Genomic DNA, 16,968 nt, shown 5'->3' on the forward strand with positions numbered 1-16,968 from the left:
GTTTTTTGTTTTTGTTTTTACTTATTTTTATTATGGTAGGATATATAGAACATAAAATTTGCTGTATTAACCATTTTTAATTGTACCAAATGGATCTAGTTCTCATGATTCATTCCCAGTTCCTGGGAAGGGTGACTATGTGACAATGATATAAAGCCATAGAGGCCGATTCTGGAATATTTCTCCATGTTTCTGCAGTGTTCAGCTGCTTGGGGGAACTTGGCCACTAGACTAAGAGCCCTGAGGAAAGAAGACAGCATCTTGACCTGGTTATCAGAAGACCCTCCTAAGATCTCTTATATTGTCTTAAGATTGTTTTTCTGGGCACCTGAGTGGCTTAGATGGTTAAGCATCTGCCTTCCGCTCAGTCAGTTAAGCGTCTGGGTCCTGGGATCCAGTCCCGCATCTGGCTCCCTGCTTAACGGGGAGTCTGCTTCTCTCTCAGCCCCTCACCCTGCTCTCGTGCTCTCTCTCTCTTGCTCACTTGCTCTCTCTCTCAAGTAAACAAGTAAATAAAATCTTTAAAAAAAAGGTTGTTTTTTCTGCCTCACAGGAACAAACAGGGCTCATCAATGGCAGCTGTTGTATCACAGGTAGGCAAATGGGAGGCTTTTCCCCCAAAGCTAAGCTACTCAGTAGAACAGCAGGGACATGGTACACTCATAAATACCCTTGTTGACAGTCTCTCTTTCGAAATCATGTTTATTTGCCAAGTTGTGTTTCTGCTAGAGAACAAAGAGAAATCTGCCCTTTGGTGACTGAATGAGGTCAAAGCATTGTAATCGGTGTCACCAAGGCCTGACAGTTTCTGCCCCACAGATGTAATGAAAGCGAGCAGATCACTGCCATTCTCTGAAACATTTGCTCAAGTACACCCCCAGACTGTGGCCACGGACTGCAGGCAAATGCCTCTTCGTCTGCCCCCCACCGAGGGAGCCACAGCACCTCGACCCTTTGGACACTGAAAGGAATCACAGCTTTGGTGGAAAAGCAGGGACCAGTGGTGGTACCATTCGTCTCTGCTGGGAATGAAGGGGCAGTAAAACCCTTTGGGTCGACCTTGCATCCTGGGGTCTTGAATCTCTGGTCTCACTATGGTTGCAATTTGCAGAGGAAGGCTGGGCTCAAAGAAGCTATTCTCAGAACACCGTGAAGGGTTCACTTTGCAGTCACGGTCATGGACAGGCTGCTCCCAACAGGGAGAGGCACATCATTAGATAAATGTCGTGACCCCGTAGGAAAGGGGAAGATAAAAATCAACATCCAGGGTTCTGAAGGACAGCCTAATGGACAATAAATATTTTACCAGCTTCAGCCATTTATATGGAATGCCACCTTTTCACCCTATCAAATTGTTTTCTTTGTGTTTTCTTCCCTCCCCCAAGTCCCATTACTTTTTCATAGCGCAGAAGGGAAAAAACAACACTGTTGTCACTTTGCTAGTGAATTCTGTACACAGAGTAGTTTCTAGATAATGTTAGTTCTCTTCTTTTGGTGTTCCTTTTCACTAAAATAAGCCCACCTATCTCTATTGGGTAAAAACTGTCCCCCACCCTATGAGAAAATTAGACCAGAGGACAATGTAGGTGATCCTATTTTAGACAATCATAAGACTTTTTTTTTTTTTTTTTTTAAATAACCCTGGCAGAGCGGCAGGGTCAGTCCCTCTCTTGGCCTGCAGGAGAGGCCAGTGGCCCCCAAGTCAGCCATTTCTATTTTCGGATCCCCAAGTCCAGAGAGCTAACCTCCCCTGTGCTGAGGGCCACGCAGCCAACCCGCTGGCAGATCGGGCCTGCAGCCTCTCCGCATTTACATTTCCATAAATTTACATCAAATTTGTGCTGAATCATATCCCACCCCCACCCCCCGCCCCCCGCAAAAGAAATGAAATACATTATCAATAAGTACAACAAATCTGAGTAATCAGAGCGACTTTCCCTGTCTCTTTACCATTTAACTCCTTCCTTGGGGCCCGGACTCACACCATTTCCCAGACCCGCCAGGGCTGTTTTTCTCCCCCACCCAGCCCTGCGCCTGTGCTCCCCCCGCCCCCCTCCACTCTTCTCTCCCCCACCTTCTCGATTTTCTAGCCTCTTCTCAGGTGCCCCACCGGGCCCTGGCTCTCTCCTTGTCCCTCCTTTCCTTCCTTGCCTCCTCCAGCTCTAGGCCCTTCGCTGCTGACTTCTTGGTCCCCCTTCCCAGAACCCTTCCATCGCAGGAGCAGCCCCTTTGCTCTGCAGGTCCCCGCCTCCTGCCCCCGCCCCCCGCCCCGCAACGACCCAGCCAATCACGTCCAGGTCTGCGCCCCTCCAGGATGGCAATTGCGGGTCCCGGCCTGCGAGGCCATCATCAGCCCCACTCAGTCATTTGAGCACCTCAGCGGCGGTTCAGCGGGGAGTGGAACTTCCTTCCACCCCCTGCTGCCGGGCTGATTGGCAGCCAGCGGGGCTGGGGGGAGGAGGGGCAGCAGAGAGCAACTGATTGTTTGCTGCTGGGTAAGGAGGGCTTAGTGGTGGCAGAGAGGGGACCCAGGAGCTCAGGAGGCAAACAGACAGAAGATGCTCTGAGTCAGGAACCCTGGGCAGAACTGAGGTCTGTCTGATGTCTGGCTGCCAGCCCTGGTAGGGAAATGACGGATGAAGTGCTTTGCAGAGCATCCCCAGGTAGGCGAAGACTTATCTTTTACAGAGCTGAGGCCAGTGGCCCAGGGGACCTCGGGTCTCAGGGCTCTGTAGCAAGCCTGACTGCCATAGATGCTAGGACCTACAGTCCTCTGCAGTCCTCCACCCGCCCCCCGCTCATTAAAATCAAGAACAAAGGAATGCACTTAGCAACCAGGTGACGTGGGGGAGGGCTCCTGGCAGGATCTGTCTAAATGTCCCTCCTTTGACAAAAGCAAGAATTGGGGACGTTGGCTTATATGGAATTAATTTTTTTTTAATTTTATACAAACACACACACACACACACACATACACTGCACGCATGTGTGTGTGTGTACATAACATACATCACAATGAACCATATCATTATAGATCATTTTCTTCCCAGGCTCATCAGACTGGATTTCCTAATTCAGACAGGAGAAAGGTGACTGGGGGAAAGGAGTGGTCATGGGTATTGCCCCAGTTGCATAGTTCAGAGAAAAGCTGAGCCAAAAATCTCAACTAGAGATTTGCTAGGTTCCCTTTAAGGAGAACATTGACATTTTTGCTTGGGCCGCCAGAATCTGAATTGAAAATACTGTCTGGAGAAGTTGTATCAAAAGCTTTAGGGCTTTCCTGGGTGTCTGGGGCCTGTTGGGACTCGGCCAAAGTTATCTCGCAAGTCAGTGGAGATGTGGTGATGAGAGGCTACATTTCCAACAACAAGTTCAAGTCGTCCTTTTGTTCCCAGTCTCTCTGGAGGTTTTTGTTTGTTTGGTTGGTTTGGTTTGGTTTTCATCAGTGTCTATCTGCTGCTTCAATATCTTAGATTAAGCTATTCTGGAGTTGCCACATCTAAAACCCTCTCAAACTTTTGAAAGTCAGACACATCACTCAAAAGCATCTAAGCAATTTCTTCTAACACTATAGGTACATATAAATAAATAAATAAACCTGGCCCTGGGGCTATGAATCAATACGGAAAAACTGGGACCCTGGAGATTTTTCAGAGTGCTAAGGGGGTGTGAAAATAGAGGTGAAAGCCAACGTTTCAATACTTAGTGTCTGGGTGGAAAATTTAAGAAAAAGACTTAAGACACTCCTGGTTTTCCATTGGTCCTGTGCAAATGGACTGTGGGTTGGAACACTTAAAGTACCGCTTTTATCAGATATAAGGACAGTTGGTGAGCAGTTTCAGTTTTTTTCTTTGATGAAAGTTCACCACAATATAATTAGCTTTGTTTTTGTCAGCCTGGGCTGCTGTTGATGAGGTATCTAGAGGCCTTCTGGTATAGGTGCCTAAGAGCTTAAACTGCCTCTAATTATTATTATTACTCAATGTCAGGCTACATAAATGAAAAGAGATAAAAAAGAATCGCTTGCAGCTCCATTGCCTCAGTTCGTGATTAAATCTCATCTCACAAGCTAAGCAGCTTCAAGCTGGCACTCGGGGCATGGAAACCTCTAAGGAAAATCCCAGGCAACTACAGAGGCCATGTCAATGGAGTTAAAAGTCTCCCCACATGCTGGGGTGGGTAGAAGCTCGCTGCTCTTTGATTTTCCTCCCCAATTTTATTTTTAAATACCTCAATAACTGGTTGACTAACTGCAGGGAAGGAAAGTACATAGGGGAAACAGAGTCATACAGAGGGCTGTCTTAAAGGTATGTGGTCTCTCAGGTGGCGATTCCTGGGCTTGCAACTGCTTCCGGATTGTCCTGCCGCCTGAAATCACCAGGGAAGGCTCCAGAGCAGCAGCTGACCTGAAAGCCTCAGCTGCACATGGTAACAGGAAAGGATGGGCTGCTTTTCTACCTGAATGCCAGCTGAGACGAGGCACAGACCAGGAGGCATTGGAAGGCAGATGGACCGGGTTATGCCTGCTCTTCCTGCAGTGTAGATCCTCGACAGGTCGGATGAAACCAGATGGTTTGCCAGAGGGCAATATATTGGCAGACAATCCCTTGCTTTGTAGCATGGGGTGTTGATCAGGCTATTAGGAACAAGTGTTTGACACTGAGTTAACCCTAGACATTCAACTCAGAGAATGAACCTTCTTTCCACCTCCTCAGATTAAAAAGAGAATGGATTAGGTGGCCCAGCATGGTCAGGAAATCAGAAGCCTTAGGATGCATTCTAGCCTCCTCTTTCTTTTCTTCCCATTTGCTAGAACGTTACTTTGCAAAACCTCAATGGTAAGGCTTGCAGACCCTCCAGGACAGGGACCATGGTCTGCAATATTATTGAACATTCCCAGGATGTATACAGTATTTGTATACAACAGGCACTGAATAACTGTGCTGCCTGGTTGACTGGCAGGCTCCTTCTCAGAGCCCCTGGCCTGCCAGAATCTGTTGTAGAATATTCTTTAGATGAAGGCCTGCAAGGTTCACGATGCCAGGGGCTGTTGCTTGTTAATGGCTGCTGGGGACAGTTCTGACCAACCAGGCTCTTTCTCAGTAGCCTCACCATCTATGCCGGTTATCTACTGATACATAGCAAACCACTCCAAGCCTTAGTGGCTTCAGACAGAGCAGCCATGTATTTAACCATGTGATCTGGGGTCTACAAATTGGGCCAGGCTCAGCTGGGCGCTTCTTCTGCCGGTTCCTACTGGGCTCATGCATGAACATGTCATCTGTGGCAGCTGGGGGTCTTTGGCGTCATTCTTGTATATGTGGCAGTTGGCTGGTTGTTGGTCTTGAGTCCATCATCCAGGAAGCTATCCTGGGCTTGTTTGTATGGTAGGGCACACAGGTTCCTAAGAGCATAAGCAAGGATTAGCCCTCCTGCACATTTGTAAACACTGCGTTAGCTAAAGCTAGTTATGTGGCGGAGCCTAGAGTAGAGTCAAAGCTACAGACACGGGCTGGGGCATGGGCAAGGAATTATTAACATTTTACAGATGGTCTGCAGGCTGACAAAACAAGGCCAACAATAAAATGTGGTATGTCCTTCTCCCAGGTGTGGTACATCATGTTCATCCAAGATGCTGAAGAGATCCTCTGGGGCCAGACGTCCTAGCCAGGTCTCTGTTTCTCTGTTTTTCAGATCTCTGTTTGCATATTGGGTACATGAAGAGAGCACCCATCTCACAGGATTGATCCAGGATCCAAAAGGGGCTAAAAATTATAAGTAAAGGCTGGCGATGATGCTCCCAGAACTGTAAATGGGTCCATAGCCTCTTAACCTACCTGCTTATCCCCTCAGTTAGGGCTTCTGCAAGACTGGAAAGTCCACATTGGTGGTGGCCCATGAGAGTTTAGGAGACCTGGGAAAACCATCTTGAATATTAATGACTTATTTGTGAAGACTCTCTGCCCTCTACAATTCTCTTCAGCCCTTCCTCTCAGGGGACGGTCTCTGTTTGAAGCCAGCCTGCTCCCCACCACCACCACTCACCCCCCCCCCGCCCCGCCCCAAAGAGTGCAGCATCCCACTCAGAGGTTTGGGTCCTACTTAGATTTCAGTATTGTTTTATTTTCATTTTTTTTCATTTGCTTTCTATTTAAGACAGCTGATAATTTGAGAAATAAATATAAGTAAACATTAGGAACTTCAAAAACAATGTTAAATATATAACACGTGGTCCCTTCATTCCCATGACCATCAAATATTTGTACAGCTCCTACGATGTGCCAGGCCCCGTACCTGACGTTCCCTGGAGAACAAAGCCACTGACCTGCCCCGGTGGGGCTTACTCTCTGGAAGTGGGTCAGGGGCTGGCTGGATTTGGGGGCTTGGTTCTTGCAGTGGACACGTAGGTGCCTGTGGAGCCCACTTCCTGGCAGGGGAGAGCAGGAATCTCTGAGCCAGTAGCGACCGGAATGCTGAGGCCCCCTCCCGCTCCTTCCCTGCGAGGCTGGGCGCAGGGGCGGGGATGGCAGGCGTGGGGCCAGGGCCCGGGCGCAGGAGTCAGGGGACCCGCGTGGGGATCGGGGATGTCAGGGGCTGGGTCCCGCGTGGCAGTCGCGGGTCGGGGAGCGGGAGGCCAGGGACCTGGAGGTCGGGCTGCGCGGGGAGCCCCGGGGCCCGGCGGACTGTGGCTGCGGCCCGGGAGGCCGCGGCTCCTCCTCCCCTTCCCGCGGAGGCGGACGTTGAGTCAATAGCGCGGGCGGCCGCAGGCGGCGGCGCGGCGGCTCGGAGGCGCCCGGCCCTCTCGGGGCCGCGCGGGGCTCGGTTCGGGGCGACGGCGGCGGCGCGGAGGGGGGAGGTGGAGGCGGAGGCGGTGGAGGAGGAGGAGGAGGTGGAGGCGGAGGCGGAGGCGGAGGAGGGCGGCGTCCATGAAGCCGGCCCGCGCCTGCAGGAGGAGGCCATGAACGGCGACGGGACCGAGAGCGACTGGCAGGGGCTGGTGAGCGAGGTGAGGCCGAGGCGCCGGCCGGGGGGACAGGGCCGGCTCGAGCGGCCGCCCCTGCCCACAGCCCGCGCCCCCCAGGGTGGCCGAGCGGCGCGGGGACGCGCGGGGGACGCGCCGGCCCCCGCCCCCGCCAGGTGCGCTGTTCCTCCCGCGCTTCCCGGGCGAGCCGGGCGCCGCTTTGCTCCGCGCCATCTGGTGCCAGCTTCTGGGGAGGGGCCTTCCCACTCTCCCCCCACCGCACCCCGGCAGGGTTTGGCCCCGGATTGGAGAGCGAAGCGCGGGCATCCGGGAGGAGAGGCGCCAAGCCCCACCTGCTTGCTTGGTCACCACTGTTCTGGAGCCTCGCGATTGGACTGCCCGTGCCGAAGCGGAAAGGGGGTGCGGGGGTGGGGGGGGGATCCGGGCCCTGGGGTTCCACTCGGGCCAGGTGGAATTACCTATAGTGGAGGTTCGGATAGGGGAGTTCGGGGTCCTCCGTAGCCTTCATGCGGTCACTTAGTCATTTCTGTCAACACGTGTGTACGGTGGGCCTAGCCCGTGTAAGGCGGAGAGCCCTTATCAAAGGCTGTGAAAGACAGGTGCAGAAGTCATTCGATCTGTGGAAGCAGAAACACCAGGCACCCCGTTCCCCCCACCCCCGTCGTCACAGACTCCCCTGGGGTCCACTTGTAGTCTAAGCTGTTCCCACTTGAGCCCACCTGAGTTTTTTGGCGTGTGAGAGGCTGTCCACGGACTCCTCCAGGTGAGAGTAAGGACTGATGTGTCCCTCTCACAGGTAGGTGGCTCTTCCTGACTCACCACCATATGTGACAGCAGTTAGCCACATTACCGAGCCATGCTGAGCATCCCTCTGAAATTTTCCATTCTCTCCCTCCTGAGAACCATCCCCCTGCCCCCAGGCCAACTTGGGGTTTCTTGGACTTGACTCCTGTGCACACAATGTGGGGTGTAGTGGTTTGCTCTCTTCCTTCCCCTTGCGGGATGTTGGAGGGAAACCTGGTAATGTCCTTCTCCTTTAGTCATTTTCTGGGGCTCCAAGTCAGTCTGATAACGGTACTTAATGTCCAGTGTGTGGGAAGCGTATTTCTGAAGAGGAATAAGATGTCATTAGTTCTCCCTGATTTAGTTTGTTTACTGGAGCATATGTTGCAGTTAGGGAGAGTCACACAATAGACACAAAGAGTGCTAAGGAATGGAATGTAAAGGATGGAAAACCAAAGGAAGGAAATGGTTAATTGCATTCGAATGTGCCTCTCTGTGGTGGGCTTACCTCCACCTTGCACTGACCACACTGTATTGCAGACTGGTGGTCCCTACCCACCCCCCAACCCAATGTGGGTTTTCCTTGGCTTTGCTCCAAGTGCCTACATACTGAGCTCCATACACAGCAGGTGCCTCCAGAATGCTTATGGAATATATCAAAATCCTGAAATGGGTCTTTCAGGAGTAGCCTCGCCTGTCCCAGCTGCATTTCTTCAGGGTAAGACCTTCTTGCCTTCCACGGACATTCATTAAAGACTTTAGAATGTGGAAGGCACACAGCAAGGAGGTATACTTGCCACTTTCATGATAGCGAATGTCTATTTCTTGAGTCCCTCAACAATGTTAAGCATTTATATAGCCTCAATCTCATCACGATATGGAGTAGGAATTACTTTGTATTTTACAGATAAGGAAACTGTGGCTCAGACAGGCTAAGGAGCTAGAGAATTTGAACCCTGGTTTGTCTGACTTTCTTGGGATCATTAGACTATACTTTGTATTTTTTTTTTTTAGGGTTTTATTTATTTATTTGACAGGGAGACACACAGCAAGAGAGGGAACACAAGCAGAGGGAGAGGGAGATGCAGGCCTCCCAACAAGCAGGGAGCCCAATGCAGGGCTTGATCCCAGGACTCTGGGACCATGCCTTGAGCTGAAGGCAAACGCCCAACGACTGAGCCACCTAGACTGTACTTTGTATTTTAATCATTGGTTCATCTGTCTACATTTTCAGCTAGACAATAGGTTTTCCAAGGGAGGGGATCATGTCTTACTCAGCTTTGAATCCTCAGAGACTAAGTCAGTGTTTGTTAGAGTATGATCTACACATCACCTGCACCAGTCATTTGGGGAGCAAAAAGTACAAAGAGTCACTCTGCATTATTGGGAAAAATGCAAGTTTCAGAGTCTCTCCCCAAATCTATTGTGTCCCTACCTTCTCACCATGGCTGCATCAAAGTCCTAACCCCTGAGTAGCTGTGAATGGAAACTTATTGGAGATAGGACCTTTGCAGATATAACTGAGTTAAAGACTATCAGATGAGATCATTCTGGATTTAGGGTGGGCCCTAAATCTAATGGTGTCCTTATAAAAGAAAGTAAAGCTAGATTTCAGACACAGAGATACAAGGGAGAAGGTGATGGGAAGACAGACACACACAGACGGAGGCCATATCAAGATGGAAGTAGAGATCGGAGTTGTACAGTGCAAATCCTGGAATGTCAAGGTTTGCCAGCCACCTCCAGAAGCTGGAAGAGGCACAGAACAGATTCTCCCTCGGAGCCTCCAGAAGGAATCAGTTCTACTGACACCTTGACTGTGGACATCTGGTCTCCACAGCTGTGAGGGAATAAATTTCTGTTTTAAGTCACCCAGTTTGTGATAACTGGTTATGGCAGCCACAAGAAACCGATACACCCATGGCATGAAAATGCCCAGGAGTGTAGCCTTAAATCTGCTTTTCTCAGAAACTGAGCTACCCAGGGGATTCCCCTGCCCACTCAAGTTTTGCTGGCTGGCTGTGGACTGAGTCTGGCATGGAGAAGATATATGATACTCAGCCAAGCAGGATTCAAGGAAGAGAGTGGTCAGTGGCTGGTGGTGTTTCACAGTGATTTTGGAGCCCAGCCAAAGGAACTGGGGAAGATGTCACCAGACATCTGACCTGAGCTGAGTGGGTTTTTCGACAGCTCCTATTGGTTTTCTGCAGAAGACCTGGCTTCTGCCTTCCACCATTACCCCTCCTGCCCAGAGACCTGTGCTCGCTTTCAATCAGTTTTCTCCACTCTAGGAAGCAGTTTTCATTTAAAATGATCCTACAGAGATGAGTTTTATTTTCATATTTTTAGTATAACAAGCTGAAATTACAGCCTCTTCTCAGGCCCCGAAGTCAACACGGCCATGCATGTGAAAAAAAGCATGGCTTGTGTGCTGTATTGGAAATTAAATGTCTGGGGAGGAGGAAATGATGTTCTTAATGCCACCTGAGGTGATCTTTCAAAATCAGGGAGAAATCTTGAAATACAGCCATGCAGACAATCAATACCTTCCTATTTCCAAAATAAAAATGGCTAGCCACCTCTCAGCCTGGTGCCCTGTGATAAACCATGCTGAGTTCAGTGTTGCTATTTTCACTATTTGAGTGTTGGTTAATTAATTAGATAGCAATCAGTCTCATATTCCTTGAGTGCGTTGTATGACCCTGGGCCTCTGCCCAGAGTGGAGCCACTGACATTTGAAAGAGAGAGATTGAATAGACATATAGTCTATTCAGTTCTATCTATAGTTGTCCTATAGTTAATGGCACAGCTGTGGGTCTCAGCAGTCAACTGAGATTGGGGGGTGAACCTTGGCTACCTCTTTCTGGGTGCAAATGATCAAAAACCCAACCCAAAGTGGTTAAGCTCAGGGAATTTACTGACTGGTGTTGGGGGTTGAATTGTGCTCCCCCAAAACATCTGTTCAAATCCTAACCCCCACCTTACAGCTGCAAACGTAACCTCACTTCGAAATAGAATCTTTGAAGACATAATCGAGTTAAGGTGGGTTCCTAGTCCAATGACTAGTGTCCTTATGAGGAGAGGAAAATTTGGACAAAGGGATGCACAGAGGGAAGACATGTGAAGTCACAGAAAAAAGAAGGCCACATGATGAGCTACGCAGCTAACAGGAGTGCCCCCAATTGCTGGCAACCACCAGAAGCTAGAAAGAGGCAAGCAACAGTCCTCCCCTAGAGTCTTATTAGGGAACGTGGCTCTGCTGACACCTGAATCTTGGACTTCTAACCCCCAGGAGTATCAGAGAGTTCATTTCTGTTGTTTCAAACCCCGCAGTTTATGGCAATTTGTCACAGCAGCTCTAGCAAAACAATGCAGCTGGCCTGCTACTAATTCCAAGGCAGGGGTGGTTTGGGGCACAGCTGGATCCCCGAATTGCAAGGACACTTGGCTCTCCTTGCTGTTTGTCTTGTCTCAGCCTCCCATACTTTCAAGTTCAGAGGAGAAAACAGAAGCTCTTAGGTAGTACATTCCATAAAACTGCAGGAGTCACTCCCTGGGAACTCAGATCATTTGCCTGCCCTGGAATGAAACTGCTCTGGATTGGAGTCCTGCCTCTCCCTTTCCCTGAGCTTGTATTTGCATCCTAGGAAGCTTGAGCAGGACTCCGCCCTTGGCAGGGGTGATGTGGTGGGGGGCACACTTCTGGTGCCAGGCCACAGTCTCCTCTTTTCAGGCTAGTATCTGGTCAGAGGTCACCGTTGTGTCCCTCCTTGTCCCCCTCTCATGCTACTCATGTCAATGTAGTGCTTAGTCACTGCTCTGAGCCTAGAGGACTTCGCTGTCTGGCCCAGGCTAGGGGCAAGGGTTCCTATTCTGTCTGCCCCTAAATCATTCCTGAGCAGAGGGAAACTTGTGGAAACTATTGTGCACTTGTCTGGGTAGATGTACCACACGACACTTGGCTGGGTATAAGACCCTTGGGATTATGTCCTATTTACTCAGAAGGAAGGGTAGAATCGTTAGGGTAAAGTCTAAGCCACTGTAACCAAGATACCTATCCTCAAATTAGATCGTTTTAAAGTTGGTACATGGGTCTCATTCTCGTTACAGTGTGGTGGTCCATCTGGGGAGGACGGATTCAAGAATCCAGATTTTTGGGCCTGGAGGTGGTCCCCAACTGTGTGTGTAGAACTGGTTGGTGCCATGTTTTTTGCCCCAGCCCATGAGAATGGAGAAAAAGAGGGCAGGGGGTGTCCGGGGCTAGGGGTTTTTCTTTAATGAAGGATGACTTCTGCTCCCATCCCCTTGGTCTGAGCGTAGTCACGTCATCTCCCCTCGCTGTGGGAGGTGTTCTAGCGAATATAATCTTTAGCAGTATGTGCTTAAATTTGGGAGGGTTCTTCTTATCGCCACCTGAGATTTTTTTTTTTTTTCACAATTTGGGAGATTCAAAAGTGAGAAGGATACATAGGACATGAAAAATACAAACCATAAAAGGAAAAAAGGATAAATTTGACTTTATCAAAATTTAAAACTTCAGCTCTTTGAAAAGCTCCGCTAAGAAAATGAAAAGATAAGCCACAGTCTGGGAGAAAATTTTCACAGAGCACATACCTCATATCTGGAATATAGAAAGAACTTGCACAACTCAATAATAAGAAAACAAGCAACCTAATTTTTAAAATGGCAGAAAAGTTCAGTAGACACTGCCCTCAAGAGATCTGTATGGAAAACAAGCCCATGAACAGATATGTGTTATTACCATCGCTAGAGAAGTATAAGTTAAAAACCACAGTAAGTTGCCCTGACACAATTATTAGAATTGAAAAACAAACAAACAAAACGAATGAACCAAGTGCTAACAAGGTTGGAGAGCAGCCGGAAGCCCCATGCATCGGTGGAGGAATAGGACATGAAAATCCTTTTGCCATTTCTCATCAAGTCAAACATACACTTAACTCAGCAACCCAGCAGTCCCACCCCTAGGAGTTTATCCCAGAGAAAAGAAGACATATGTCAACACCAAAACCTGCGTGTGAATGTTTATAGCAGTTTTAATTTATAATTGCTGAGAATGGAAATAGTCTCCACGTCCTTGAACTGATGAGTGGGTAAACGGGCACACATGCGTGTGACGGAATTGTGCTCACCATTAAGATGGAACAGATCACTGATCCATGCAAAAACATGAATGAATCTTTAAGACATTTGGTACACCTGAAGCTAATGTAACTCTGTGTGCCAACTATACTTTAAAAAAAAAAAATTGGCAAATGAAAGAAACCAGAGGCTCAAGCCAAGCGTACCTACTATAAGATTCCATTTATATGAAATTTCTGGGGAGGCACAGCTAAACAGGCAGGAAATAGATCAGTGGTTGCCAGAGCCCAGGAGTGGGGTGAGCAGATTGACTGCAGAGGAACATGAGGGAACCTTCTGGAGTGACGGACATATTCTATGCCTCGATTGAGCTGACGACTACATGAGTTGGGCGTGCTAAAATTCATTGAGCTGTATACCCAAAAAAGAGGAATCTTTCTCTGTGTGAATTATATCTCCATAAAACTAATTATTTTTTTTTCAAGATTTTATTTATTTATTTGACAGACAGAGATCACAAGTAGGCAAAGAGACAGGCAGAGAGAGAGGAGGAAACAGGCTCCCTGCAGAGCAGAGAGCCTGATGCGGGGCTCCATCCCAGGACTCTGAGATCACGACCCGAGGCGAAGGCAGAGGCTTTAACCCACTGAGCCACCCAGGTGCCCCAAAACTAATTATTTTTAAAGGGAAGGCTTGGGTAGTCAAGATTGCCATTGCTCTAGAGAGCCTCACTCCTTATCTGTCCAGGTCCCCACCTCATTGGGTTTCCATCAAGACGAGCCATGCTCCCCAACCCTGCCCACTGGTTTTCACTCTGCTATCCCAACCCAGGCTGACTGGGCGGAACTCCACGTGCATTATTAGAGACTCCCTGATAACCAAGCTCTCCTCCTTACACTCTTGATTCTGTCCTTTCCTTAGCTTTGGAGATCTTTCTAGTCTTTTGGGGGGCTTTGGGAGAGGAAGCTCTTGGGGACACTCTTCTATGCCCTGATGTCTTAAGGACCAAACTTTCAACACTGAAAAACCAATCACTTTGTTGCCTGTGTTTTGCTGGGTGCTCCTTTTCTGGGAACATCAAGGCAGAATGACTGGCTTCTTAAAAAGGGAGAGGAATATGTAGCGAGAAACAGGATAGGGGTTATAGGAAGTGGAGGCAAGGTGGGTAGACAGAACATCAGTTAATATTTCAAGGTATTATTCATATTAATAATATTATTATTAAATGAAAAAGCAGTACCCAACAGTGAGCACATATATAGATAGTTGATAAGTCTTGAGCAGTAGGAAAAAAGCTTCTCAGAGGCAGTGGAACTTGAGCTGGCTCCCTCCCCTTTGGTTGAAGAGGGCATAGGTGATCATGACAGGAAGCAGGCATGAACCCTGGGCTGGTGGTTGACTTTTGAGGATATGCTTCTGGTAAAGGCTGAAACCAGAGGGTTGGGGTATAGCAGACATTAAGCCTGGAGTAGCCAGGGTGGACCAGATGGTGAACGACTACAAAAGCAAGACAGAGGGTGTGCTCTAATGTAGATGGTAATAGAGAGGCACTGGGTGCTTATTTAGCTGGATTACAAGTTGATGAAAATATTTGGAATAGATTTCTTTCCACTGAACTCAATGATCGTAGAGCCTCTTACATCTTTGAGGCACTATGCCAAGCACTGGGGATGTACAGGCAAATTTGGTAACTTTGCCAGGAATCAGGGATAGACAAGATGAGAGACCAGTAACCTAGTCTTTTCTGTCATCAGCGACATTCCCAATTATTCCTTTTGCACTGAAGTCATACCATTAATCATACAGTTTTCTAGCTAACCCGTAACTTGTCTATGTCTCCACGGAACCCAAAAGATCTTGAACTCCTTGAGAGCAGGAACCGTGTGTTATTAATTTGTGGCCTTAGCTCTTTGTACCATATTTTGTCCTTTGTAGGTATTAACTGTAGAATACATGAATTTGGATGTTTTGAATAAATAAAGTGATAAGGAGACATAGCATCTGTAGGAATAGAGGAAAAAGAATGGCTGTGAGGAAGATTTTTTTAAAAAGACCCTGACGGGATTTCATAGTCAGCTGTTTGGGAAGGTGAAATCAGAGGATTCCGAGATGACCTAGAGAGTTGGTGACACTGGGTGTGACAGAGGGGTGGGGGTGGCCAGGTCTGGCGAGAAGAGATGAGTTCCATTTAGAACTCTGCATTGTTCAGAGTTTCCTGGGAGTACTTGAACTCTTGCAAGGCAAACTTCGTGCTTACTGGGAACATTTTGGATGAGCAGCTATCTTCCTAGTGGCAGGCTAATTTCAGAGTAAGTTTATTAAAATTAGCATGTGGGGGAAAGTGAGCACAACTGCTATTTTTAACTAATAGGATTCATGTTCTCTCCTGTGCAGGGAAATTCGCATATGTGCTTCTAAAATTGACAATTTCTACTCTTATTATGTTAAAAAATTAATTTAGTGGCTTTCACATTGAATAAAATACATTGGCTGAAGATCCAAAGAGGACTTTGCTAGTCCCTGAATGAAAGTGACCAGAGTGAATGACATTCCTCACTCACCGCCTGGTTTCCCGCTAGTGAAACCAGACTGAGGCTTTGGTGCCTCACGGCAAAGGACTTGGCTGAGTGGAGAGCCTGTATTTCTCTCTGGCCCATAGGGTAATGTGGTACCAGTGGGATACCTGGTTCCCAAGGAACACAAACCTTTGTTTTTTGTTTTTTGTTATTTTGAAGTCTTCCTATTTTTATTTTCTATGTAAATTTGCACCAAGTAGTCAACTCTGTTTCCATTTCCTTATGCTGTTTTATTGTAACAAACATTTATGTGCAGGATATCAGATCTTCTTCAAGCCAGTCTACCCTCTATCAACTAGCCTGCTATGCGACCTTAAAAAGAAAAGCACTTTTCACTAAGTCTTCTTACTCAGACGCCTTCTATGGCTCCCCATTACCTGGTATTCAAAGGTGCCCTCAAAGTAGCCTTGACCTTTCTAACTTTATGTCTCGCTGCCCCCCTCAGCAATTGGCTGCTCCAGACACATTAATCTGTGATCCATTCTTAGCTTTACCTTATTCTCACATCCTGATTTCATCTGGGTGGACCTTCTACTTCTTCCCAGACCATAGCTTTGCTGGTCCTTCCAGGTGGAACAGAAGCCACATCCCTCATAAAATCATCCATGACCACCCAGGCTTGAAGTGAGCTCTTCAACCTGTTGCCTTATGTAGCTCAGGTTCCAACCCACTCATCCCACATGAAAATGCTCCCAGAGGAAGGAAGGGACCTTCTCTGTGTGTGGATCTTAACTCCTACACTAGTTATGACCTCCTCAGAGAAGGGACCATGACCACCTGTGTTAGGTAGGAGATAGGAATGTGTTTCACGCTATGACTCAAGAGGAGCAGAAACTGAGAGGGGTAACTGAATAACACCCCAGAACCAACGTAGTTCTGGCCCATAGGCAAGACCTCTACTTGGATTTCACATCCTAACTTTTGGAAATTAACTCCTCCATATGCCTGCCCACCTATAGCTTTATTAAAAGGCTGACACACAGGTAGAGTATTAGTGACATTGGAGGGATCCGTTCCAGCATTAGTCTGGTTGGTTGGCATGATGGAGGAGTAAAGGACAGCCTTTAAAATGGGACAGGGGATAGCAGTGGAAGGTCTTCAACACAGCAGACACAGATTGAGAACTACTCTGTGCAGGGCCTTGGATACCAGACAGTCACTCCTGAGGGGTTTAAAGTCCAGTGGTGGTAGAGAATGGGGATAAGGCCACTACCCCGTGACATACATTTTGGTAAGTGCTCTGCTGGTCAAGGGGAAGTTAATTTAGCTTGGGGGATTGAGGGAGGTTCTTGTGCCTGGAAGGTTGGGCAGGATTTGAGCAAGTAGAAGTATAAAGGAAGGGTGTTCTAGGCAGAAGGAACAGAAATAACAAAGGTGCAGAGATGGCAAAATGTAAGGCTTGTTTAGGAATTACCAGAGTCTGGCTTCTGGTTGGCAGCACATAGTGGGGCTTGGTGTAGTGGTTGTTACACAGACCTTGAATGCCCTGTTAGTTATATAGAGAGTGCTAGGGTCCTGAGTGTGGCC

The 16,968-nt window shown here is 48.1% G+C and overlaps 1 protein-coding gene across 2 annotated transcripts in view; it reads left to right on the top strand.

Moving 5' to 3' along the window:
- The first annotated feature begins 6,882 nt into the window (after nucleotides 1–6,882).
- Nucleotides 6,883–16,968, top strand: part of CCDC149 (coiled-coil domain containing 149) — a 96,086-nt gene continuing 86,000 nt past the window's right edge. For both annotated transcript variants that reach the window (XM_032853980.1, XM_032853987.1), the window contains exon 1: nucleotides 6,883–7,006. In XM_032853980.1, the coding sequence (XP_032709871.1) occupies nucleotides 6,959–7,006 (48 nt within the window). In that variant the 5' untranslated portion in view covers nucleotides 6,883–6,958. The remainder of the gene's footprint in view (nucleotides 7,007–16,968) is intronic.

Source organism: Lontra canadensis, unplaced genomic scaffold, assembly GCF_010015895.1.
Source record: "Lontra canadensis isolate GAN:19392208 unplaced genomic scaffold, GSC_riverotter_1.0 scaffold1, whole genome shotgun sequence".
Lineage (NCBI taxonomy): Eukaryota > Metazoa > Chordata > Mammalia > Carnivora > Mustelidae > Lontra > Lontra canadensis.